Source organism: Macrobrachium rosenbergii, chromosome 3 (genome assembly GCF_040412425.1).
Source record: "Macrobrachium rosenbergii isolate ZJJX-2024 chromosome 3, ASM4041242v1, whole genome shotgun sequence".
Lineage (NCBI taxonomy): Eukaryota > Metazoa > Arthropoda > Malacostraca > Decapoda > Palaemonidae > Macrobrachium > Macrobrachium rosenbergii.
The window spans coordinates 69,817,556-69,843,268 of NC_089743.1; the positions used below are offsets into that span (position 1 = coordinate 69,817,556).

At 37.2% G+C, this 25,713-nt stretch overlaps 1 protein-coding gene across 2 annotated transcripts in view; it reads left to right on the top strand.

Annotated features, from left to right (window-relative positions):
* The window catches only part of Elp5 (Elongator complex protein 5), a 54,292-nt gene extending 39,067 nt beyond the window's left edge, over positions 1-15,225 (top strand). For both annotated transcript variants that reach the window (XM_067081438.1, XM_067081446.1), the window contains 4 exons: positions 967-1,188; positions 7,207-7,373; positions 10,436-10,620; positions 13,989-15,225. In XM_067081438.1, coding sequence (XP_066937539.1) covers positions 967-1,188; positions 7,207-7,373; positions 10,436-10,620; positions 13,989-14,079 — 665 coding nt within the window. In that variant the 3' untranslated portion in view covers positions 14,080-15,225. The remainder of the gene's footprint in view (positions 1-966; positions 1,189-7,206; positions 7,374-10,435; positions 10,621-13,988) is intronic.
* Positions 15,226-25,713: the final 10,488 nt, after the last annotated feature.

Consider the following 25,713-nt stretch of genomic DNA (forward strand, 5'->3'; position numbering starts at 1 on the left):
GTAGCCGTATTACATCTTCATAGTTGATTACTCCATTATTAGGGAAGGTCCTTGCTTATACTGTATGTCAACAAATGGTGTTCCAAAGGTCTACTTACAACCTGCAGTATCGAACTATGCTTTTGATTATAATTTGACCCTCTTCAGCACTGTTTGTCTTAAAATGAAAATCAGTATACGTAGGTCCTCAGCTTACGGCCGGTGATCCGTTCCAGCTATGCACCATAAGTTGATTTGTGCGTAAGTCATTGTTTCACCATTATCAGCGGTTTAACGGTGCTTACGGCTTCACAACTTGATATTACATCAGGTTACAGCTCCATAAGTGCTGTTAGCTTGATGCCTCTCCTTGCTGTTAGCACCATCAACGGCGCTTACGGCGCCGTAACTTGATGCAGCATTAAGTTACAGGGCTGTAAAACGCCGTTAATGGTGCTGAAAAAGCACCGTAAGGTCGAATCTGCCGGAAATTGGTGTTGCCGTAATCTGTGATGCACTGTTATATGATCTTCATGTGCAGTCTTGGGTATTGTAACTTCCTTATCATTCTCATCATCATTGTCAGTTTTCATCTCAAGAAAAAGCACAAAGATGTGAATTTCCATTGTAATTTTATGAGAGAGAGAGAGAGAGAGAGAGAGAGAGAGAGAGAGATATCACTTGATTTTACTTAGTTGTACATCCCAGTGCTGCATTTGTATCTGTAGATAAACATATTTTGAGAATTGGCCATCACATATTTTTTCATAGTTAGTATTCTATTACTGCGTACACTGTAATACTGTATATTCTCTTTGATTATGTTGTCTGTCTTAATGTTGATAATTTAAAAGATGAAATATCATTCATGTGTACCTGTATTAATATTTATACATTGTGCTCTGTACTGCATTGTATGGGGTTTGCTATCTAATGCAAATCTTAGTTGGTATTTAAAATTCAGTAGTTTATGTCTTCATTTTTCAGGTTTGGCTTTGAAAGTAACTTACTTTGATGGTTACAGTGATGCAGGTGGCTGGAAGAATATTGCTTCTTGTGTTCACCTTCAAGGACCTTTAGAACAGATCTTCTCGATAGGTAGTCCAAAGGAAAGCAAGAAACCTGTTGTTGTAATTGACAAGATAGATGATGTTAGTAACCATCAAGATTCATTAAATTTGATAAGAAGCTTACACAAAATCTCTGCAGGTAGGTATTTTTTCAAGAAATATTTGGCTGTGACTTTCCAATCAGTCATGAATCATAACTTAATTCATATAATTTGGCTGGTATTACCTATTTAAGGGAATATTAGGCAGTACTATATATGGTTATGCCTTAGCTCTGATAATTATATGCTTAAATTTGTTTGAAGTACAGTGTTTTTATATTCCAAACATTTTAAAAAGTTCTAGATAGCTGCTACTGGTATTCATCATTCATTGTAAATCAGACAGCCACTTGTGTTCATCATTCATTGTAAATTGGACACATCTTTGGTCTTTCATCTTTCATTTTTCAAAATCTTTCATATATATTATTTATACGCCCTCTTCGCAAAAAGTTGAATAGGATGAATATTAATGACCTTGTTTATCAGTCTGTTTGATTGTTTGTTATGGTACTCCAATCCATTACTTTAATCGCAGCTTGCAGCTTAATCCTAGAATTGTAACAAGACTTGCAGTTAGGCTCAGTAAGCCATCCAGGCTCTTAGAATTGCCTTGCAAAAGACTTAAGTCTGCAGGTCAGGTAGCACATCTGTTTTGGGTGTTCCCGGATTATTAGAATTTGTTGTAATTATTGATAATTATTCTCTTTTCATTATTAATTTTATGACGATTCATTTACTACTCCCAAAAATGGTATCTTCATTCTAAAAAATGATACATTTTTGTGTTAGAATTTTTCTTTTGTGAGTAGTTTATTTATTTTTTTAATGGCTATCTGTATATTATTTGGTAAGGTGGGATGTTTGATGTTAGCTTAGGATTAATAACATTTCAGTTTGGTTCATGATCAAAGTTCAAGTTTAGTATTTTTGTTTCAGTTAACCCTTAATGGATGGGAATCCTCATATGAGTATCTATAACCGGTTGTGGGTGATGGACAGGAGTCCTCATAGGAGTAATCATATTTTCCACCATACTGTTTGAATGAGTTTAGCAGGAAAGATGTTCATAGCACTTCAGTGGGCCATAAATGACTTTTGGCAACTATTTAGCTCGGCACAGGAGAGACAACGATCAGTATGCCTTGAGATTTCAGAGGGGATGTACTGTCTCTCTGCAGCTCCAGGATATCTTTTTATTTATTTGCTCATATATATATATACCCAGGGATTGCTGTTGGTTTTGGTTCTTATCTTTTATGATAGTATGTCAGGTGCAAAGAAAAGTGCAAAGAAATATTAGAAAAAATATGTATACCTCAAAAAAAGTTATTACATCTCCCCATCTCAGTAAATTTTGTAAATATTTTACAACAAATATACTCAGAATTTGTTACTGATTTTAGTTCTTATCTGTTATGACATTGTGTGAGCTGTAATTATAATTTTACAAAATAAACTAAAATAAAGTATTATAAAAACTTGTATAGCTTGGTAAAATTAACATATTTTTATGAGTGTCTCGTAAAAAAGATGGGTTGTAAATAGTCACTTTCAGCTTCCTGTGGAAGGTAAGGAAAAATTTTTAAAATTTTTTTCTTACACCATGTGCATTTGGATATCTTTCTCTTTCCATTGATGTGTTGTTTTTTTCTTAAATTGGCCATCCTTAAAGTTTTCCCTGGTCTTGGGGTGTGCTTGATATATACTTAGCTCGTCCCTTGAGGGTTAATGGATAATGGACTCTTGTTCATTGATTATCATTTGGAACTGAGTTTTTATGAACATTTTCATTAATCTTTTCCCACATTGTGCACATCTGAATTTGATGCACGCCTCCTTTCTTTCTTTCTTAAAGTCTTAAATAGAAAACCCCTATGTACAGTCAACTGATTATAAACCTAAGAGGGTTCCAAAGGGACATCAGCCTGCAGAGAGAGAGAGAGAGAGGCAAGTTATAGGGAAGTTGATAAATAAATAAATATGAGGGAATAGGAAATAAAACTGATACACCTGAAATTCAGATGTCAGCAGAGATCTTTAATCTAGCTCAGAAGTAGGTTTTTATTATTAATAGGTTTGTCTTTTTCATATCTAGTATTTTACTAGTAAATCTTTGTGTTTTACTTTTACTTGTACTATTACACCACAAGATGAGTGATTGAGTATCTCTAGTAAACAGTATAGAATCTTCATTGAGGACTTACAGGAAAGTCCTCGCCCTATTTGTAGTACATGTAGGGGGCAGGTTTGTTTACCAGAGCTGACATGTAAAATTTGTTACAGATGGTCAAAGGAACAATGAACAGTGTACTGTTAATCAAGGAGAAACTTCTATAAGCATTCAGCCTCCTGTAAGGATTGAAGTTTACCTTCAGTTATTCCTTTGGCCTCAGCCTTGTCTAAGCAGTTAGCTAGTACAGATTGAGTAAGTACCAAGAAATCTAGGATGAGTAGATTAAATACATAGATATCATTTCACTACTCTTCATGAGTAGATGGAGGAAAGTTTACAATGACTTTTAAATAACTTACTCGATGAATTAGATTTAACTTGGTATTATGAGACTCATAGTCCTTGTACTATGAGTAGGAAGAAATTGGCTCTTCTCAAAGGCTTTTCAGTTAGCACTGTGAATGTAAAGATTCATCCAGCACTTTTAGTGTCAAAGCAAAGTAAGTCACCTGGGATTAGTCCATCGACTAGATTCTGATACAGATCGAAGCTGCCAGTCATTGCAAGTTTAGCCAAGCAGTCCACTTTTAGGCTGTATCAGTCAAATTTGAAGGTATTCTTTAATAGGTGTAGCAGGAGTGTTGAGCTGTTATCAGTAGTGGATTTTCTACTGCATTTTCTTCAAGTTAAGAGACTGGCACAGCATAGAAGAGATAAATACCTGGCTTTTTCACCAAGACAGTCAAATTCAGGTTGATTCTAGACTTCACTTATGTTTGTCATTCCTGCTTGACCAGAGCAGGAAGGAAATGAGGATGAACTCCCTTGCACTGTGAGAGCCATATAGACTCATCTTTAGAAGACCAAAGCCTTTTAGAAAAGAGGGATCAAGGTTATTTTTACAAAATGACGTGAATAAATAGAAGTGTCAAAAATTAGCATTTCTGTTTAGATCAGACAGGCCATCAAAAGAGCTTACTCATGCACCTCAGAGTTAGAGGTTTATAGCCTTAAGGTCAAGGCAGTATCTACCTTAAAAGTTAAAAGTAATGTGGATAATTCCTCTATAATCTTCTTTGCATATTGGAGGCCCCCCTGAACTTTGTGCATTTTTATCGCAGGGACCTGATGCACAAGTCATCAGATGTCTGCTCTATTGGACTGGTAGTGGCTTCAGGCCAGGGTACAGTATAATGGAATCTGACCTTATTATTCTCTTGTGTGATTCATCCCCCTCTTCTGCTTGATACTTCTTTCCTAGGGTGTATGTTCCCACTGAGAGGAAAGTAAGGATATTAGATATTCATATTTGGTTAATTGATTTAGGATGAATACAAACCTTGGTTTTGCTAGCAAGGACATTGTTCAATTCATGACATGGAATTGAGCTTCAACTCTCAAAGGATTACATGTGAGGAAAAACCAAGAAGCCTTCCCACAAATAATTCTAAGGCTACTGTAAAGTAATGGGTTTATGTCAAAACAAATACAGTATTTAAGATGAAAACTGACAGTTTTGTACAAAAACATTATGTTACTTAAATGACCTTCTTGTTCCTTCATTTTTCACGGAGATGGTTATCAAATACAGGGAGCAGTTCTATTTTTATGAGATGTGAGCTTTGGAGCTCAGATGTCATACCTGACCAGCCAGAAATTGTTTTGGAACTCGAGTATGTTTGGAGAGCTAAGGACTACAGGATTTGACTACTGTGTAAACTGTTGTTTGTACAAAAAGATAAATTTTGTTTTAAAAAGTATTTTTCTCACCCACACATTCTGTGGGCCAGAATTATAAGTGATAAACAGTAAAGATTTATTGCAGTACTTGGCACAAACAGCATGGAATTAAAGTAAGTGTCATTACAGTGAACCAGGGTCTTACAGAAAAGATGAAGGTTATGGGGATATGTCTAAGGAAATTCTTTTGTAGGCCATAAATTTTCAATAATGAGATATACAAGCTCATATTTCATACAAAAACTCCTCAGTATCTGAGGATGTTATTGCAAACAAAAGCTAATTGGTCAAGGTCATTGGCTGCTGAAGGAAATTCTTGTCCTAGGAAATTCTTGTCCAGGTTGAAACTTTGAAATGTTGTGATTGGCAGGTCTTAGAGGATTTTAGCATTTGTTACTGTAGGGAAACACTGGCCTAAGAAGAGGGATTTGAGAGAGGAAAAATAAAGTGGCTGCAGTATGAATGAATTGTAGTGGGATAGTGAGTTCATGGTAAATAAAAATGTCCTAGTAGTAGAGAGAGCAGACTTATGATGGGGACATAAAGCCTTTATTAAATGAACATGGGATACTTATTAGGAAAACAGAGGAGATTTTGAAAGGTGTGGCCATATTATGGTAAGGTTCATGGCCAGAATATGGTGAGAAGTTCATATTAAAAATGAAGAATTGGTGGAGAGATGTGGTATCAAAGGGGTAGATAAAGATGTGACCTCATGAACATGTAATGAAATGGGAAGAGGAACAGTTGTTCAGAAAAGCAGGAGCTTTGGCAGTAACAGGATAGAGATCTGTAAAGAGACCCAGAAAATTGTGGAGAAAGATGTTAAATGAAGACCTAATAAACCTGATGGGAGTTTCAGCAGAAAGAGCACAGGACAGAGAAGAGTAGTGATAACTCATTTTTTATCAAACCCCGTAAAGGAAATAGCTGATACAAAAACATTCATGATGGTCATGCCAGTTAACCCTTAATGGACAGGAATCCTCATAGGAGTATCTATAACAGGTTTTGGGTGATGGACGGGAATCCTCATATGAGCATTAATATTACGTGCCATACTGTTTGAATGAATTTAGCGGGAAAGATGTTCATAGCACTTCAGTGGTCCATAAATGACTCATGGCATCTATAATACCTCGGCATGGGAGAGACATCAATCAATATGCCTTGAGATTTCAGAGGGGGATGTACTGCCTCTTTGCAGCTCCAGGATGCCTTTTTATTTATTTGCTCATAAATATACCCAGGGATTGCTGTTGGTTTTAGTTCTTATTTTTTATGATAGTATGTCAGTTGGTATTGTAATTTTGCAAAGAAATATTAGAAAAAACCTGTATACCTCACAAAAATTTACTACATCTCCCCATCTTAGTAAATCTTGTAAATATTTTGCAACAAATATACTCAGGATTTTGTTATTGATTTTAGTTCTTATCTGCTATGATATTGTGTGAGCTGTAATTATAATTTTACAAAATAAAATAAAACAAATTATTAAAAAAAACATGCATAACTTGGTAAAATTAATGTATTTTTACGAGTGTTTTGTGAAAGAGACCCCACACAGGGTTGTAAATAGTCTCTTTCAAAAATATTCAAAAATTTTTTGAATATTTTTCTTACACCATGTGCATTTGCATATCTTCCTCTTTCCATTGATTTTTTTTATTAAATTGGGCAACCTTAAAGTTTGCATGGTCTTGGGGTGTGCTTGTTATACATTTAGTCCATCCCTTAAGGGTTAAGTACTAGACTTGTACTAGTTTCACAGAAGAAAACAGGAGGGAGAAGAGGTGCCAGCAGTTGTTTTGGAGCTGTTGTTCAGGGGGCTACAGAGCCAGATTTATGAGGAAACAATTTTGTTATCATTACAGTATTTTCTCTTTTTGTTCTCTAAAATAGCCCAGCAACATGTAGCAATATGAGAAGTTGTGCATGCTGAAGAAACATTATTGAGAAAAATAAATTGACCTTGTTTCCTATCCTAGGATCTTCTTTGTGGATTGTAAGTACAGTAGTAAACAGGTTTTGTGTGTACCATGTTGACCCTATAAAGGTTTACACTGTCCAGTAATTTTAATTCAATATGAGTTAGTCTGGTTGGACTAGCTAAGTTAAAATCATTTGATAGTTTAAGCTAAGTGGAGTGAGAGTTCTGTTTAAGCAGTTGTGATTCATCAGCAGTTTCTTGTTGCAGATGAAAATGTAGAACAGCTGATAGTATATGCTAGTGCAGACTGCATGCAAGAAAATCTGATGTCATCTCTTTGCCAAATAGCATCTGCTACCATTCACCTTCAGCCTGCAGTTCCTTACAGATGTAAAATTGTGTTAAAAAAGCCTTCTGGGAAAGTTTTACAGAGTGTAAGTATTTTTGCATATTCAGTATTATCAAGAATGACACCAAAAAATAAAAGCTACTTAGAATAATTGAAAAATGGTATGTGTTATCTTGTCCTGATGGTGAGAGGAGTTCTTTATTACATGCCATTTCTTATTGTCAAAGAGTAATGTGTTCAGGCTTTTTAAACAGGAATTGAGTTTGTTTTGGGTATGGTGTATAATTCACCATTAAACTAAGTCTGATTTAATTACTTCACTAGCTGACCATGACAAAAGATTTTGTGGTTGCTGGGAGTGCAAACCAGAGTGAGTACCAGTTTAATTACTCCTCCTGTACTTATAAAATTTGGAACACATCTTCCTTGTTCCTGGTGTTTTGTGATTCAGATGAGTTTGGAGTACAGAAATATTACCACCTCCAGATAAGTTTGAATGAAATTATAAATATTCACACACCATTTACTTGTTTAACTTATTTAGTGTTATAATGTATTGACTGTGTCCAAGCCATATTTAGACTGTTTAACATATCACAGTTTCTCCTGTTTATTAATACAGTACGTTATAAGAATAATTCATGTTGTACATGCATAAATATGAGTGTATCTACATTGTTCAAACTTCATATTTTACATGAACTGAATGCCCAATATGACATGTTAACTAGACATCAAGTCGTTTACTGTACAAGAATTGCTGTGTTGAGTTTCATACTGTAGAGGGATGCCCTTACTGTGTCGTGTTTCATTTACTCTGTGGTTATGGTTCAGATGTGTATTAGCTGTGCATTTCATGAATCTTGTCCTTATTTTTTCACCTTTGGATAAAGTTAGTAATATGAACCATTGTCTTGATAGACCTCAGGATATTGGCTTTGCCAAGTAATGAACAGCACCAAAAATATGGCATCCTTAAAAAGAACATGTAGCTTTTATAAAAACATAAAGTAAAATTAATGTATTTAGTTCAAACCCATAACTTTTACTCATTTTATCATAAAATGTTTCCCAGACAAAGCCTCTTTAAAAGAGAGAAGAGACCTCTCACCAGGTGATCAGTGTCCCTTTGCAGTAGATCTGGGAAAACTTTGATGCCTTGGATGCAAGGCAGGAAGTGGGCCATGGTTTATGTTTTGATTTTGTATTGAAAAATCGTCTTAAACAAATACTTAACTTTTATGTAGGGGGCCAAACTAGCTTGCCTTCATAGCTCATTGTAAGGATATTGTTTATGTCGGATGGGTACTTGGCAAGCCGCTAGAAATGCAACAGTGCCTGAGGCCGGCCCAGGGTTGCCAGATTGGGCTGCAAATTGCAAAGGGGGTGCTTTTTAAACCATTGGTGACCAGATTTCACAATCTGCTACTTACTACTTTTTGGGCTAATTTGGTTTGACCTGGGCTCTTGTATTCGATTTGGGCTACTTCCATTTATTTTTTATCTTAATAATAATAATAATAATCACACCAGTGGCAATGCAAACGCCCTTAGTGATCGCCCTATCCCATCCTCGACACCACCACCAACAAGAGGAAGACAAGCTCGTCCATTTCTATATGAACTGCACAGGGTGGGGGAGGTATGAGGGCTACAAACAGAAATGGTGTATGCTAACCCTTTAGGAGCCTTTTATCTTGACAAAATCATGTATTATTTGTCGATAATTGGAATGCATCTCCACCCCTCTTTCAGTATCTTTATTCCAGGAAGACAGGAGCCTATTGATTGTGCTTGTAAGACACTAAAATGGTACAAGAAAATTTTTTTTCACATGTTAGATATGACAATGTTGGATGCACAAACACTGTTTATGCTCAAGAACTGTAAAAAAAATGTACACTGCCAGACTTCATAATTGAAGTGATACAGCAGCTGTTAGAAGACTATGCTGTTGAACGCCCCTCACCTGGTCGTTGCTGTGCTGCTGGAGATCCAACCCAACTTTTTTGCACGTCATTTCATTCATATGATACCAGTGCAACCAGGTGCCAAAAAACAGAGTACAAAGGGCTTGCTATGTCTTCTGACATACAAATTGTCGACCACAGCAGAGACAAGACACTTGCTCCCACTGCCGTGAATGTGATAAGCCACTATGTCCGGAACCGTGTTTGGAAGAACATCATATTCTTGGAAATTTGTAAAAGTGATAGAGAAAAAAGAAAATTTAGTTTGTAAGTTGCATTACTGAATAAAAAGTAAAATAAATTTGTTTCTAATTTCAATTTTGTAAGAGAAATTTATATTATACACTGTAAATTGTTTGTATTAGCGGAAAAAAATGTTGTATTAGGCGACCTATAAGGGGAGGTATGGAGTGTAAAAAAAAAAAAGAGGAAAAAAAAAGTGAAAATGGACAACACCACCATGAGGATTATGTCTCAGCACCCAGCTGGGGGAAATGCCCCTAATGCAAACTTCTGGTTTTGGACTTTTAAATGTGGGTTGTGTACCTTTTAAATCTTATTTTCTTTCTTTTGGGACCATTTGGCATTGATTAAGCCAAAAAAATAATTTTCAATTTTTTGTAACCTGGTTTAACAGTAAGTATATCCAAATAATAAATGTTATCATGAAAATTCATGTATTCTTCAGTGTAAGGTAAAATGATAGAAATTGGACAGCTACAGGTGTGTAAAAGATCAGGAAGTAAAAGGAAGAAAGCAGTGCAGTGGGGCCAAAGAATTGCTGCTAAGAACCATTAGTATTGTCTGAAGAGCTCCATACAAACCACTCTATACACAACAAACCCTGATGGTGTTTACAAGGAGTGATTTAATGAGCTTGTTTTATTGTGACTGGGCTGTGAGTCTAACTTATTTGACAACAATCCTTCATACAGTCAAGCATATACTGTACTGTAATGTGACATTACAATATGAATTTTGGGATTTATAATTTTTGAAAATGTGTCATACAACTTTTTGATTAAAGGATACGGTTTTCATTGTACTAAAAAATAAGGGAAGCTGAAATCAGATCTACTTGTGTTTTTTTATTGTTTGTAAGTGTTACGTCCATGGAATGCTTTTTTATTATTTGTAAGTATTATGTCCATGACTTATAAATTATTACCTGTTGCAGTATGAAGAATTTAATTTGGGTCCAGACTTGACAGTGCAAGATAATAGAACAGTAGAAGTAGAGAAACATCAAGCAGGAGAAACAAATGATGCTGATGCAATTTTAGCAGTACAGACAACTTTCAATCTAACATTGACCGAGGATCAGCGTAAATCAAAGAACATGTTGCTCCTACCTCATACCAGGTATGTATGGTATATTTACTGACAGGTGATATTGGATTTCTTTGTGAAGGTTGATAATTTGCTTTCTGTTGTTTGTATTGTATCGTTTATATAGCTTTTTATTATATTCCTACCTCTGCATGAATTTGTGTGTTATGTTTATCTTTTTATGGTTATGTTACAACCTCCACATCATTACACATGATTTTGAATTAATTCTAGTTTGATCTGCCGAGCCAGTTGGTGATAATGCCCAAAGGTAGCGTTCCAATTTAAACTTGCAGGAACAGAGGCAGTATGGATGTGTGATGAACATGTTTTGGTACTGGTATCAGGTGGCAGGAAGAAATTCAAGCACTCTTGTGTGGTAGTTATTAGTTGCTGTTTTGTGTGACTGATCATACCATATCAAAAACCATACAACCAAGTTGGATGACTCATTGGGTGTAATAACAGAACCACTAGAAGTCAACAATTAAATCTCATTTCTCCCAAATTACTCAAAGATTGACAGTGTTTTTTTTTTTTTTTGTTTTTTTTTTGTATACTGTAGCCAAGTCCATGGCCCTTATATCAATACAAGCTACAATATTTCTTTTCAAGATATTACTGAGTCCACTTTTAGTTGCCTGTTTCTGTAATGGTACATTTATTGCTTATTGTGATGGTTATGAATCACTTGTCACAGTTAGCCCTTCTGTGTGCCATAATTATCCCAGATTAGTCCTTGTTAAAATAAAAATGACAGTAACCATCTTTCTTTTTGTTAGTGAGTGTGTTTTACAATACTACTCACAAGATCCCAGATGTTTTTGGGTTTGTTTTCATGTTTTGCATCACTCAGTATTTGTTTTATTCTTCACACATTCTCATTATGATTGTGTATTTCATTCATAGCAATAAGGTGAGGAGTTAGTTGTATTGGTTCCTTAGAGGAGAATTACTGTTTTAAATATAATTACTTATATTTAAGTATTAGTTTACTGTTTTGTTCAAAGAAAAAACTCAAATCAGTAGCACCTGAATCAGCAGCATTTTTTTTATTGAATTTCAGAATTGTATAAAAGTTGTCAGCAGCTGGCATTTCAAAATTAGCACAGGGTTTCTCTAGCCACATTGATTATCCAGGCTCTTGTTGTTAGACTAGGTTGTATTGGCTTCAGGACATTAGGCTGCAATTCACACACCCCAGTAGTGGTAACATAAGTTTTTTAAATACATATAAGATACTAAGAAAGGCTGTAACATGACATATACTTTAGGTGGACTTGAAAGCCAATAACACAAAAGACATAAGTATTGTGATGATGAACAATAGACTTGGAAGACATACATATACATTTTATTATCAACACATGCACCATGTTGGAACATTAAGCCACAATTCACATGCAGTACTCATGAATGTAGCAGTTATTATAATATAAACTTTTAGCAAATAAAATACTTAGATAAGAACATAAGATTTATGCACTTGAAAGTCAGTAACAGAAAAAAGTAAGGAATTGTAATGAAGATCTCAAAGATGGCAGACAAATTTTAATATAAGAAAGTTTTAATATCAAGATATTAATCAGCCTATGTATCACATATGCTTGAAAGTGATAGTCGCTATGATTTACCATATTCATAGACATAAAAGACATACTTTTTTTTTTAAATAAAGGGCCAAAGAACTTTGTTGTCATCTCATAAGGTGAAGGCCAAGTGTACCATATGACCCATGGTTAGGAAACACCATATATTATCAGTCACATGTTTTGTTGTTCCATCATAACATTCTCAAGTGTAAAAGGAGCATTACAATTTTCATAGTTAAATAATGTACAATCATTATTGGCTGGAAAAACTGAGTGAAGGAGGTAATAAAATGTAAGTTGATGAAACTTTAAAGTTATTTACAATTATATATAAAATGACTGAGTAGTTAAAACAAAATGAACAATTTACAGAAATGGATACTATGAATTGTGTATGTTAAGGTTTAGTTTTCTAAGAAAAATATCTGTCAACTTACAGAAATTGTCAGTAAGGATTCTTCGTTAAGTGTACCAAGAATCTGCATGTGTCACATTTCTCTGTATGCTGTAATATTTTCAGTTTCCTTTGCATGGCTAGAAAGCAGCCAGTATCAGAAGAAATGCCAGAATGTTCAGATCTTGGCCAGACCAACTTCTTAGAGTGGTTGATATAGGTGGTGCTACAGGTGTCACAGTTGTGAATACAGTGATACCAGACAAGATATCTGAAGATAGTTTGGCTTTATGGTTCAATAATGCTTGACTAGTAAGGATGTTGGTAAAGATAATCTTGGGGTTGATACCGAGAAAACTATATTTAAAAATGTGTAAAGTTCTGCAACATGGATCACTTGTATATGGCCTCTGTATTTATTGCAAAGTTGATGACATTGCATAAGGCTTTTGAATCAGTTTTAATAGTAGAGGAAAATACTATGTCATATACTGTTATTAGATTCTCTGATAGTTTTAAGTTTCCAACCTTTAGTACAAAAAGCTCGAGTCAACAAAAAAGAGTTAACTTCTGCTGGTCCCTCATTTGGATATGAAGACTGATTGAGCTGCACATTTTAAGGAAGTAGTAAAAAAGATGGCTGTCCCTCCCCTTCCCATCCTTGCCAGTATAATAAAAAAATATAAATACATTTGGGATAATGTCTTCCAGCCTACAAATTTTAATAGGAACCAGAAATTTTGAAGTTGTCTAAACTCACTTGAGGATCACATATACTCACCTCACACAAGTACATGTTAGATGGTGGCACTGCGCCAATATATGCTCATTGTGACAGGATAGTGCCAATTGACACATTCTGGTATGCTGCTCCCAGTTTATAAGCACTAGGAGAAAGGATAGAATTCCCCTGAAATATCTTGCTGAGATTTTGGATGGAGAGGTTGTTCATGAGGCCCTTATGGGTTTTTAAAAGAAATTGGGAATATTGACAATATTTAAACAAATCATTTTTAATTATTTTATTTTTTCAATGCATGAATGTTTGTGAACGATATGCATAATGTTTATACCTTAGTATGTGCATGTGTAATCGAATCTTTAAGTTTTTTTTTTAATGCATTTATATATTCAGTGCTATAACAGTGCTGAATAGCTTACCCAGCCTGTGTTGGGCCATATGGTTCAAATTTCATACAATCATTTTCTCAAAACATATGATTCAGTCAACTACCAGGGATCTAAGGGACAGTATGTACATGCAATGCACTAACCTACCTGGACCACTTGATCATCATTTTGTTCTGCAAGTGGAGTGACTTGTCTTGGGGTCACACATGATGGTAAATTAATAAGTTTCTGATGAAACAAACATCATTTCATAATTTAGTCATAATCATCCAATTCTGTTGCAGGGTTCAGTCTTCAGGAGGCCAGATTCATTACACTCCAGATGATGTTGATGACTGGGATGAAGAGGATCCAGATGATGACCTAGATATTTAGGTTAAGTCAATTTTCCCTCATAATTTTCTTTTCTGTTGTGACATGTGAATTCATTTTGATATAAAATGTGAAATCATTTTGTATTACGTATAAATTTTTTAGTACAATAACAGAATTTTATTAGAATACAAAACTTAAAACTTTATAGAGGTTTATTGTATAAGTTGTGTAACCTTTTAATATTGGTTTTTTAATGTTAACATGTTTAGATAAAAATACACATCAAGATTGTTTGGTATTATGTTAGGATTTTGTATTTATTTCAAGTTTTGTATGTTAAGTCTTTTCTTGTTTTTGGGTTTGTTTTGGGGAAATTTGGTTCCCATAAGTAAGTAGAAAAATATGTTGATCTAAATGTAGACCATGATAGCAGTGACCAAATTCTTTTAATTATCTTGCTCTTTGTCCATTATCACAAACAATTTCAGGGACTGAGTTATATGTTTTTAATTGAGCATCACCATCAAGACAACAAAGATTGCATGAAGCTATTTACATGTAGTTCAAAGTCACAAAATGGTGTTGGATGTACTGTAATCCATAAGGATGAATCATACATAGCAAATTTACCAGACTATGCCTCTGTATTTACTGCAGAGTTGGCAGCATTAAATAAGGCTTCAGAACTCAAATTGTAAGGGAAGTTGATCCATGTCTTGAGAATAAAGCCTCTTCATAGAGGCAGTACTGTACCCTTTAGTAAAGAGACACGTTGAATGACTAAAAAGTAAAATCCTTGCAATTTGTTTGCAGGGACAGGAAGCAAAGGTAAAAAATAACAAATGGAATTGCATTTGTTGATTATCAACTAGTTATGCTTGCTGTGTATGTTGAGATGCTAGAACCATGCAAGAACTTGGTTTGGAGATGTAAGGTAATATTAAATAGTGTAGCAAGACAGCTAAGCTAAATTTTGCAATTCTCTTAGAGTTGGCCTTGGAGTTGAAAACAGCAGTTAAATGAAGTTTTAGAGTATAATTCATTAAACTCCAAAATTCAGACCAGTTGGACCCGGAAAAACCGAGTGGTTTCCACTCCCATTTTTGAAATGCAATTGCTAGAATATCAAGTATTGTAATAGTAGTTAATAATTTATTACAAATTACAAAACTGTAAATAAGGGATGAATAAGAAATTAACATTTTAGTCAGTATTTTTTTGTCTCTTTTTTAAAGTGAGAGAGGGTTATATCGGTCAGTTAGGTGACTGGGCTTGATATTGTTTAGTCCTAAGAATTCAGAATAATTAATAACAAATATGAACCAGTGATCATATAAATAGCAAAGGAGTTTGGAAATCAATTCACTGGTTTTAACCATTATGCCACAAGATAAGATTCCTTTTGAATACCAGTTAGTAGGGGAAGCATGTTTACAGCAAAAGTAAGGCACTTGAGGGAGGAAATTACGAGAGCTAGGAGTGGAGACAGAGTCTAAGTCCAACCATCTGATGCTTCAAGAAAAAAATGAATTTTTGCCCAAAAATGGAACCCTAACAGCTGGAGGGAGATGGCACAGCTTTGTAGCCATATTAACACAGCATGAAATTTCATAAATTTGTATATTAGTCATTCAGGAAAATTGATCTAACTATTGCTTAACCAAAAAGAGAAACATTATTTAATTGTTTCATTCTTCTCTTAACATCAATAATGTTGATATTATTACTAACAGCAAAGCTGCAACATCAGTAGGAAAAGCAGATTGCTAAGGCCTCCAATAAGGAAAGCAGCTCCTCATGGAAAATTACAGAATAACAAGAGTCTTCTGAAGTTCAGCCGTTACCTTCAGGTTCCTGCAGTTCTTTGATGGACGTGAGCTGTTCTACACGTATGCGTACATGTATTCAACGTCGGCTGTCGTCTCCTCGTTGATCTCCTAGTTCGGATTCCCCAATAAGAGATAATGTGTCTCTCTCTAGCTTGCGCATCCGTGCTGATAGAGTTGGTCGTTCCAGAAGTTCTTTCCGTTCACACTCTCCAAGGAGGGCACATGGTCGTTGCTTCAGCTCCCACGGCTGTGTTCATTTGCACATCTGTGAAGACCAGCACATTTGTGCTGGTAGTGCGATTCCTTTGGTTGTTCAGCCTCGCTCATTGTCTCGACTTCTCTCTCGTTCTCGACCTCCTAGGAGAAATCGGGATTGTAGTTCGAGTTCTCTTGGCCAGGGACGTGATGTCATCGACATGCGGCTGTATTTCGACACACGTCCATCTCACGGAGGTGGAAATTCAGTCTCTCACTCTTGTGATCAAGACGACCCTCAAGATAGATTACCATCATCATTGTCAGGCGTCCAGGCTCCCAAGAAGGTTTTAGGACCTGAGAAGGCTTACACCCCAGTTATAAATAAGGATATCCCTCATTCATCTGACCTGATAGATAGAGTTGATCCCCACGTCCAGAAGATAGAGGATGTTGAAAATCAAGAATTTATTACATGTGCTGAGGTTATTGAATTCATTCGTGAGTACAATAATCTTTTTAATGAAGTAGCAACAACTTCTATGGATTTCCCTATGTGTTTAGAAGCTTTACTCAGACTTAAGAAGGATGTAAAGTTTTCGGTGGAATTGCCATGCTCTAATCATGCTGATTCTGTCTTAGGCCATGTGAATTCTCTCGTCTCCAGGTGTGATAATTCTCTTTGGTCTAGTAAGTCGTTTAAACTTCTACCCCCTCCGCTTTCTTGGCATAGACGGTTTTAGTCAACCCTTAATGTGGCTCTTCACCAAAGACAAATCAACCTAGATCTGGTCTGTTTATGCCCTGGTTTGACCCTAGATCAGATTGGGTCGTAGGGTCCTTCCGTCACTCATCAGGAGGCGGCTACCTCTTCTGCTTTTCAAACTGTTTCTTGGTTAGACTTTTGTCTCCAGCAGTGAAAAAAACTTCCTCTGCATTAGGTGACTCAAAGGACAGTGCAGTACCCCTTATATTAAACTTTAACAGTCAGGCAGTAAAGCTCTCTCTTACCTGGTCCATTTAAATGCTAATATTTGGGTTAACCTGTTACTGAAAAGAAGAGATGCAGCCCTCTTCAAGATTTTGAACTATATCAGCACGGATTCCTTGCTGTCCTTGAGGAACGGGGATATTTTGAACTCCCCCTCTCTCTTCCTTACAGAGCAACTAGACGTAGCAGTTGATAGACATCGCTCAGACAATAACGACCAGCTAGTGCATCAAGCAGCTGGTCCTTCTCTACCTAGTTCTCTGAGACCTAGGCCTCAATCATCTCCTAAAAAACCACTAATGCAGTGTCAACTAGCAGAGCTAGTCAACCTGCCCAACCATCTCTTAAGAAAACTCCTCAGCAACAGCCCTTTCAGCCCCACTCTTCTAGACCAGGAAGAGGAGCGAGGGTTAGGGCCAGGGGTGGTAAGCGATAGAGTAGGTGCCCCTCCCCACTCTTTGCCACCAGTGGGGGGGATGCCTGGTGAGCCACTGGGCTATGTGGCAGAGTTTTGGAGTAGAATCTTGGGTGGTAGATGTTGTACGGGTGGGATATTGACTACACGTCAATTTCACTCCCCATCTCTCTGAGCAGCCCCTCCAGGCGGAGTAAGAAAAATGATGGAGAAAGGAGCAGTGGAAATAGTCGAGCATCCTTCTCCAAGATTCTAATGTTGGGTTTTCTTAGTCCCCAAGGCAACAGGCAATTGGAAACCAGTGATAGACCTTTCAGCCTTGAAACTGTTCATCAAGAAGACCCGATTCAAGGTGGAGACTCTTCGTACAGTCTTGTCAGCTGTCAGAAGCAACGATTTTATGCTCACGATAGGTCTGAAGGACACTTACTTCCAGATTCCGATCCATTGCTCTTCCTGAAAGTTTCTTTGCTTCAGCCTGGGAGAGATAGTGTTTCAATTCAAAGTCCTTTGCTTTGGTCTAACAACAGGTCCTCAAGTGTTCATAAGAGTGTTCACCCTGGGCTCATTCTCAGGGAATTCAGCTCTTAAGATATCTTGCTGACTGGTTGGTCCTGGCAGATTCTCGGGAAAAGCTAATCGAAGACAGAGATCGTCTTCTCCAGTTTTGTCACAACCTAGGCATCATGATAAATTTGGAGAAGTCAAATCTTCTCCTCAGTCAAAAGATTCTTTACCTGGGAATGGTAATAGACACAGTGTTGTTGGGAGTATTTCCATTGGACCAATGAATTGAGAAGTTCAGGGAAGTGGCCCGGTCCTTTCTGTCAGAGCAGAAGCAGCTGGCACATCAGTGGCAAGTAGTTCTAGGACAGGCTCTTCCTCCTTTGGAGAAGGCCAATGATAGATCTGTTTGCAACAACGTTCAACAGGAAGCTAGAGGTCTTCTGTTCGGTTGTCCCAGACCCCTCGCCCTGGCGGAGGACTTCCTACAACATCCTTGAGACAACCTAGAGGTTTACACCTTCCCTCCCTTTTGTCTGATCCATCAGGTCTTGAGCAGGGTAATGATTTCCCAGAATCTCAGGATGACCCTTGTAGCTCCCTGGTGGCGTCATTCAGAATGGTTCCCTGATCTGATAGCCCTGCTGTCAGCAATTCCCAGAGAGATCCCTCCATGGCACAACCTCCTCTGCCAGCCTCACACCGAGAGTTATCACCATTCGGTGGGGTCCCTATCTCTTCACGGCTGGAGACTATCCAGTATCTCCTGTGAGCGAGAAGCTTTCTCTGCAGAGCAGTGACAGAGATGTCTGGCTATCTCAGAAGATCTTCCTCAGCCATGCACCAAGGAAAATGGGCCATCTATTGTGATTGGTGTTGGTCTGTTCAGCAAATAGCAGATTTCCTAGTTTTTCTCCAGTCAAAAGCAACAGGCTGCTTTGGGTTTGGTTCTGTGCCTAAAAGATGTGGACCTGTCTTCTTGGGAAGTCTGAATGCCACTCAAAAGCTTTGAGCAGTCTTGTTCTACCAGAGAACTTAAACCTCCTAGTTGGGATCTGACTCTAGTGCTGAGTAGTCTCACCCAAGCCCCGTATGAACCATTATGATGATCATCTGACAGAGACTTGACCCTTAAACGGTCTTTTCACTGGCTTTATGTTCATTGAAGAGAGTGGGAGAACTCCATGGTCGCTCTTCTAATATTAAACACATGAGGGGTCGGGGTCCGTAGCCTTCTAATTTGTCCTGGAATTCATGATGACATATTTGAATTATTTTCCATCCCTTCCTTGGGAGATTTTGTTGATAATGACCCAGACAAATTGCTCTTATGTCCTGTTGGGGCACTGTGTGGTTACCTAAAAAGGACTCGACACCTCAGGCCGGTGTGTCGAAGACTTTTTGTAAGCACAGGCGAGATCAAGAAAGAAGTGTCCAAGAATACCATCTCCTGGCTCCGTGAGGTTATTAGATGTTCTTATAGCTAGCTCTTCTACAACCTCGGACTCTGACACAATGTGTTAGGGGTTTAGGCCCTTCATTAGCTTTTAAGAAGAATTTATCTGTTCGTAAGATTTTGAAGGCTGGTACTTAGCTTCGTCAGACCACCTTCACATCCTTCTATCTTTGGGATGTTGCCCACAGGTCCTTGGATACATTTTTTGTTGGGTCCAGTGGTGGCTGCTCAACAAGCTGTGTAGCTCATCCAATGCCCCTAGCAGGACAATTTGTATCTTACCTAAGATGATGGTATGAAAGTGAGAGTGTATGAGTTGACTGGTCTTTTTTCCTTTCCCTTTTCCCCTTCTTCTCTACCCACGGACAGTAGGAAGATTGACCCATAATGAGCTTGAACTGGTTAGATACAGGTGAGCAAGTGGCCTTTCTGTTTGAGAAAGGTTATTCTTACACGAATGTTTCCCTTGCAGAAGCTAGTCTTTCCTCTCTCTGACAAGGGGAGAGAATGATGATAACAAACAATTGGTGGCTAACTTAGGTGTGTTGTCTGAACAGATATAGCTCTTTAACTTCCACTTATACAGTGTTCCTCCACATTGTGTATTAGCCCAGTAGTCTGACCGTTTGGTAAACTTTTTTTATCTGACAAGTCTTCCTCTGCTTTAGCCTAACCAGGAAATGAGACCAGGTGTGCTGAACCTCCGGTCGGTTCAAGACTTTCGTACCACTAAAGGTGATTCTGTCCTCTTGTTAAAACCTAGGTTTGTTCCGCACATGAACAAATGACAAATTTTAATTAATTTGTATTTTCCATAGCTAACAAACCTATGGTCTTAACATACATTGCCCATCTCTTGCCACCCCTCAAATTGATTTCCTGGACTGGGAGAAACTGATGCGTCACAGTGCTCTCAGGTGAAGCTAGGTCGGCTGAAGCCTTCTCTCTCATCCAATTGGCTGAACCCCGTTGCCATCAATACCTTGTTCTACAATTTTTTTTATGTTTTTTGCCGGTTTCCAGCTGGCACTAGAAGATTTTATCCTCATGTTAAGACCGTAGGTTTGTTAGCTATGAAAAATACAAATTAATTAAACTTTGTGATTTCACCTGTGGGGAAGGCCATCAATACTGTAGACCTATTTGCAACCAGACACAACAAAAAATTAGAGGTATTTTGTTCGGTTGTTCCAGATCCCTGGGCCATGGTGGAGGACACCCTTCAGCATCCTTGGGACAATCTGGATGTTTATGCCTTTCCCCCCCTTTTGCCTAATCCTCCAGATTATTAACAGAGTGATGATTTCTCCATGTTGGTCACACGCAGAATGGTACCCGATCTTCTCTCTGTTTTACTGGGACAGAGGCACCAAGAAACTACTCACCCCAAGTCACAACCTTCTATGCCAAATTTACACACTGAGAATTTCACCAGGCAGTTGGAGATTGGCCAGTACTTTATAGCGGTAGCGTACTTCAGAGAGCAGTGACAAAATGTGTGGTTACCCCCAGAACCTTTCTACAGCTGTACCAGGGAAAATGGAACTACTATTCAACAAGTACTGTAGTAGACTTCCTCATTTTCCTCTGTAGAGAGAAACTTCTCTCAGTGTCAGCCATCAAGGGCTATAGGGCTGCTCTAGGTTTAGCTCTGCATTTGAAGGATGTAGACCTTTCTTCTTCATGGGAAATTTCTATGCTTCTCAGGAGTTTTGAGCAATCCTGTTCCCCAAGAGATCTTAAGCCTCTGAATTGGGACCTAACAGTGGTGCTTAGCAGTCTCACATGTAGTCCATACTAACCCTTAAGAGCTTCACCAGACAGAAATTTAACTCTGACGATGGACTTTCTTTTGACATCAAACACACGAGGGGTTGGGGTCAGTAACCTTCAAATTTGTCCCAGAATTCATGGCCAAGACTCAAAATCCCTTGGTTCACAACGACAGATTAAATTCTTTTTCCATCCCTTCCTTTGGAGATTTTGTTGGTAACGACCCTGACGAGTTACTTTAACCCTTAAACGCCTGTTGGACGTAGCAAACGTCGACAAAAATTGTCTGTTGAATGCCAGTGGAGCGAGCAAACGTCGATCAAAAAATTTCAACCTTCGGTCAACTTTGACTCGACCAAAATGGTAAAAAAACGCAATTGTAAGCTAAAAACTCTTACATTCTAGTAATATTCAATCATGTACCTTCATTTTGCAACAAATTGGAAGCCTCTAGCACAATATTTCGATTTATGGTGAATTTTGAAAAAACTTTTTCTTACGCCCCGCTGCAAATTTGGGCCGAAAATTTCAGAAATTCTTTTCATTTTGTCGTAATTTTTGCACTGTTCTGTATTAGCCGTTATATAAAGTTTTATATATGAAAATGTGCACCAATTTCATGTAGAATACAACAGAAATAACTCATGGTTGTAGCTTTTATCAGTTTTGAAATATTTTCATATAAATCATGATAACTGCCAAAATTTCAACCTTCAGTCAACTTTGACTCGACCGAAATGGTAAAAACGCAATTGTAAGCTAAACTCTTACATTCTAGTAATATTCAATCATTTACCTTCATTTTGCAACCAATTGGAAGTCTCTAGCACAATATTTCGATTTATGGTGAATTTTTGAAAAAACTTTTTCTTACGTCCGCGCCAGAAATTCTTTTTTCACGGTGTCGTCAATGTTTGCACTGTTTATATTAGTCGTTACATAAAGTTTTATATATGGAAATGTGCGCAATTTCATGTAGAATACAACAGAAAAATAACTCATGGTTGTAGCTTTTATCAGTTTTGAAATATTTTCATATAAATCACTTATAACTGCCAAAATTTCAAGCTTCAGTCAACTTTAACTCGATTGAAATGGTAAAAAACGCAATTATAAGCTAAAACTCTTACATTCTAGTAATATTCAATCATGTACCTTCATTTTGCAACAAACTGGAAGTCTCTAGCACAATATTTCGATTTATGGTGAATTTCTGAAAAAAATTTTTTCCTTACATCTCTGCGCTGCGGTAACTCGGCCGAACATCCGAAATTCTTTCGTCATGTTGTCGTAATGTTTGCATCGTTTTACATTAGTCGTTACATAAACTTTTATATATGAAAATGTGTGCAATTTCATGTAGAATACAACAGAAATTAGCTCATGGTTGTAGCTTTTATCAGTTTTGAAATATTTTCACATAAATCATGATAACTGCCAAAATTTCAACCTTCAGTCAACTTTAACTCAACCGAAATGGTAAAAAACGCAATTGTAAGCTAAAACTCTTACATTCTAGAATATTCAATCGTTTACCTTCATTTTGCAATAAATTGGAAGTCTCTAGCACAATATTTCGATTTATGGTGAATTTAAAAAAACATTTTCCTTACGCCGCGCTGGTAACCTCGCCGAACATCTCAGAAATTCTTCGTCGTTGTCGTAATATTTGCACCGTTTTATATTAGTCGTTACATTAAGTTTTATATATGAAAATGTGCGCAATTTCATTTACAATACAACAAAAAATAACTCATGGTTGTAGCTTTCATCAGTTTTGAAATATTTTCATATAAATCACGATAAATAGAAAAAATTCGACTTTCGGTCAACTTTAACTCGACCGAAATGGTCGAAAAACTGCAATTGTAAGCTAAAACACTTACAGTCTAGTAATATTCAATCAATTAGCTTCATTTTTCAACAAACGGAAGTCTCTAGCACAATATTTCGATTTATGGTGAATTTTGAAAAAAAATTTTTATGTCCACAGCTACTTAATTCATGCATCATTTTGTGATGATATTTTCTCTGTGTTGCTTTGATTGTTTTAAAATTTGTTATATACCAAAATCATCGCAATTTAGTGTACAATACAACTAAAAAAATTAAGTCATTAGCTTTAACCGTTTTGCTTACAGCGATTTGTATACAATTATATACAAGTTTTTTTTTTTTCCAGGTCATATATTCCAATATTTATATATGATAATGATATTTTTTCATTTCTGATGGTTGCATACCAAACTTCAGGCAATGACAAAAAAATGAGCCAAAAATGAACTCTTAATCTTGAAAACTAAAAGCGTGCTGTGATTTTTGAAAAAACTTTTTCCGGCAGCGCTAACTCCCGAACAACGCCGGCATACAGGAGACGTTTTTGTAAATAGGACTTCGGCGTTAAAGGGTTAATGTCCCATCATGGCACTGCGTGACTATCTAAGAGGACTCGACATCTCAGACCAGGTTGTTGAGGGCTTTTTGTTAGTACAGGCCGGAACAGGAAGGAAGTGTCCAAGAATGCTATGGCCTTTTGGCTATGAGAAGTATAATCAAGCAAGCATATACTTCTTCAAATTCAGATGCCAGTTCAATGCGTGCAAGAGCACATGATGTCAAGGGTCTAGGCCCTTCGATTGCTTTCAAAAAGAACTTGTCGGTTCAAAGGATTTTAAGGGTGGTACATGGGCTTCGCCAAACCACCTTCACATCCTTCTATCTGTGGGAAGTTGCCCACAGGTCCTTGGACATTTTCTCCTTGGGTCTGGTGGTGGCTGCTCAACGAGTTGTGTAGCTCCTCCAGTGCCCCTAGCAGGACAGTTTGTATCTTACATTTTTTGAAAGTGAGACTGAATGGGATGGCTGGTCTTCTTCCTGTCTCTTTCTTTTTTTACTCTACAGCAGGCAGTGGAGAGAAATTATCCATCATACGCTGGAACTGGTCAGATACAGGTTAGTGAGCCACATTCCATTAGTTTTAATTTATTGTTCGTACACAATACAAACTATATATGGAAGCAAGTCCCTTCCTCTCTCTTACAAGGAGAGAGAAGAAATGGCAACAAATGAGGTTGGTGGCTAACGTGGATTTGTTGTTTCTGACAATTAGGGTTCTTTATTTTCCTTAAGACACAGTGTAACAGTAATTGCTTTGTCTCTTAACCCAGATGTCAGGCTGGCAAGTAACCTTATACTTTACAGGCCTTATACTTTACAGGTCAGAGGCACATGATTGCTTCCTACGTCCTACTTTGTCCAGGAAGTGAGCCAGGGTGAGCTGAACCTCCAGTTGGTTTAGGGGCTTTCTCTATCCTCCCCCAAGAGTAAGTCTCCCTTCTGTTAAGACCAAAGGTTTGTTCTGTATATGAACAAATGACAAATTTTGAATCAATTTGTATTTTTCATAACTAACAAACTGTGGTCTTAACATATATTGCCCACCTTAAGCCACCCCTCATACAATTACCTGTGATAAGAAAACTGATGCAATGGAGCCGAGATGGGGCAAGGGAGGTCAGCAGAGCCTCCTTCTCACTGCCATCTTGGCTAACTCCTGTTGCCACGAAATTCCTTGTACTTTTTTAACCGGACTCTGGCAGGCGCTAGAGAATTTTTCCCTTATGTTGAGACTGCAGGTTTGTTAGTTATGAAAAATACAAGTTGATTTAAAATTTGTCATTTTTTGTAAACTCCGAGTACAGTAAAATTCTGAAAGTATGAAAAGCAATTAATGGCATAACAGTCATATTGAGAACTACTGGTTCCATGTGCAAAAGGAATTTTGTATTGTACATAAGGGTACTTGGTATTGCTTGCTCAATAACTAGTTAGCTGAGATGGATTTTTTATTGAAACAAGAGAACAGCACACTGCTATGGGAGAAACTCCCTGCTTAATGTATTAGTATATTTTTCTCTTATACTGTACTGTATGTGATTTTGACAGTGTATTACTTCATATGTATTGGGAAACAGTTCCATTTAACCTGGATAGTAGCTGATAGGGAGTATTTTGTTTGAAATAATTCAGGTAGGAGAGAGAAAACATTGATGTGTGTGTAATACACCAGTTACTGCATGGGGTGTAATGAGCAATGGTCCATGTGAGTGTACATATGATTTCTTCACCCACTTGGCAAGGTACTAAGTTTTATGTATTTGTTAGGTTATATCTAGTGGGCAGTTTTTGACTTTTTTGTGAACTATTCGTAACTACACATCCATACTCAAGTATGCTTCATAATTTTTCGCACTAAGTAATTTTTCATTTGTTTCCTTTTGTTGAGGATGAGCAGAACTTGTAGGCAATGTATTGGATGTTTAAGCTGGCACTGAAAGAGCTGTAAGAAAGAGAAGAACAACAGCTTAGATGAAATGGAAATCACAGGACTGCAGGTGAGTATGTATGCCCAGTCAGTAAACAGAGCAAATAACTGTGACACCTGCATAAGGCCTTGACTCCTCTGTCTAGCAGAGACATTGGCACAAGCTCAAAATGTACATTTGCTGAGTTTATTGGCTTGACAGTAGAC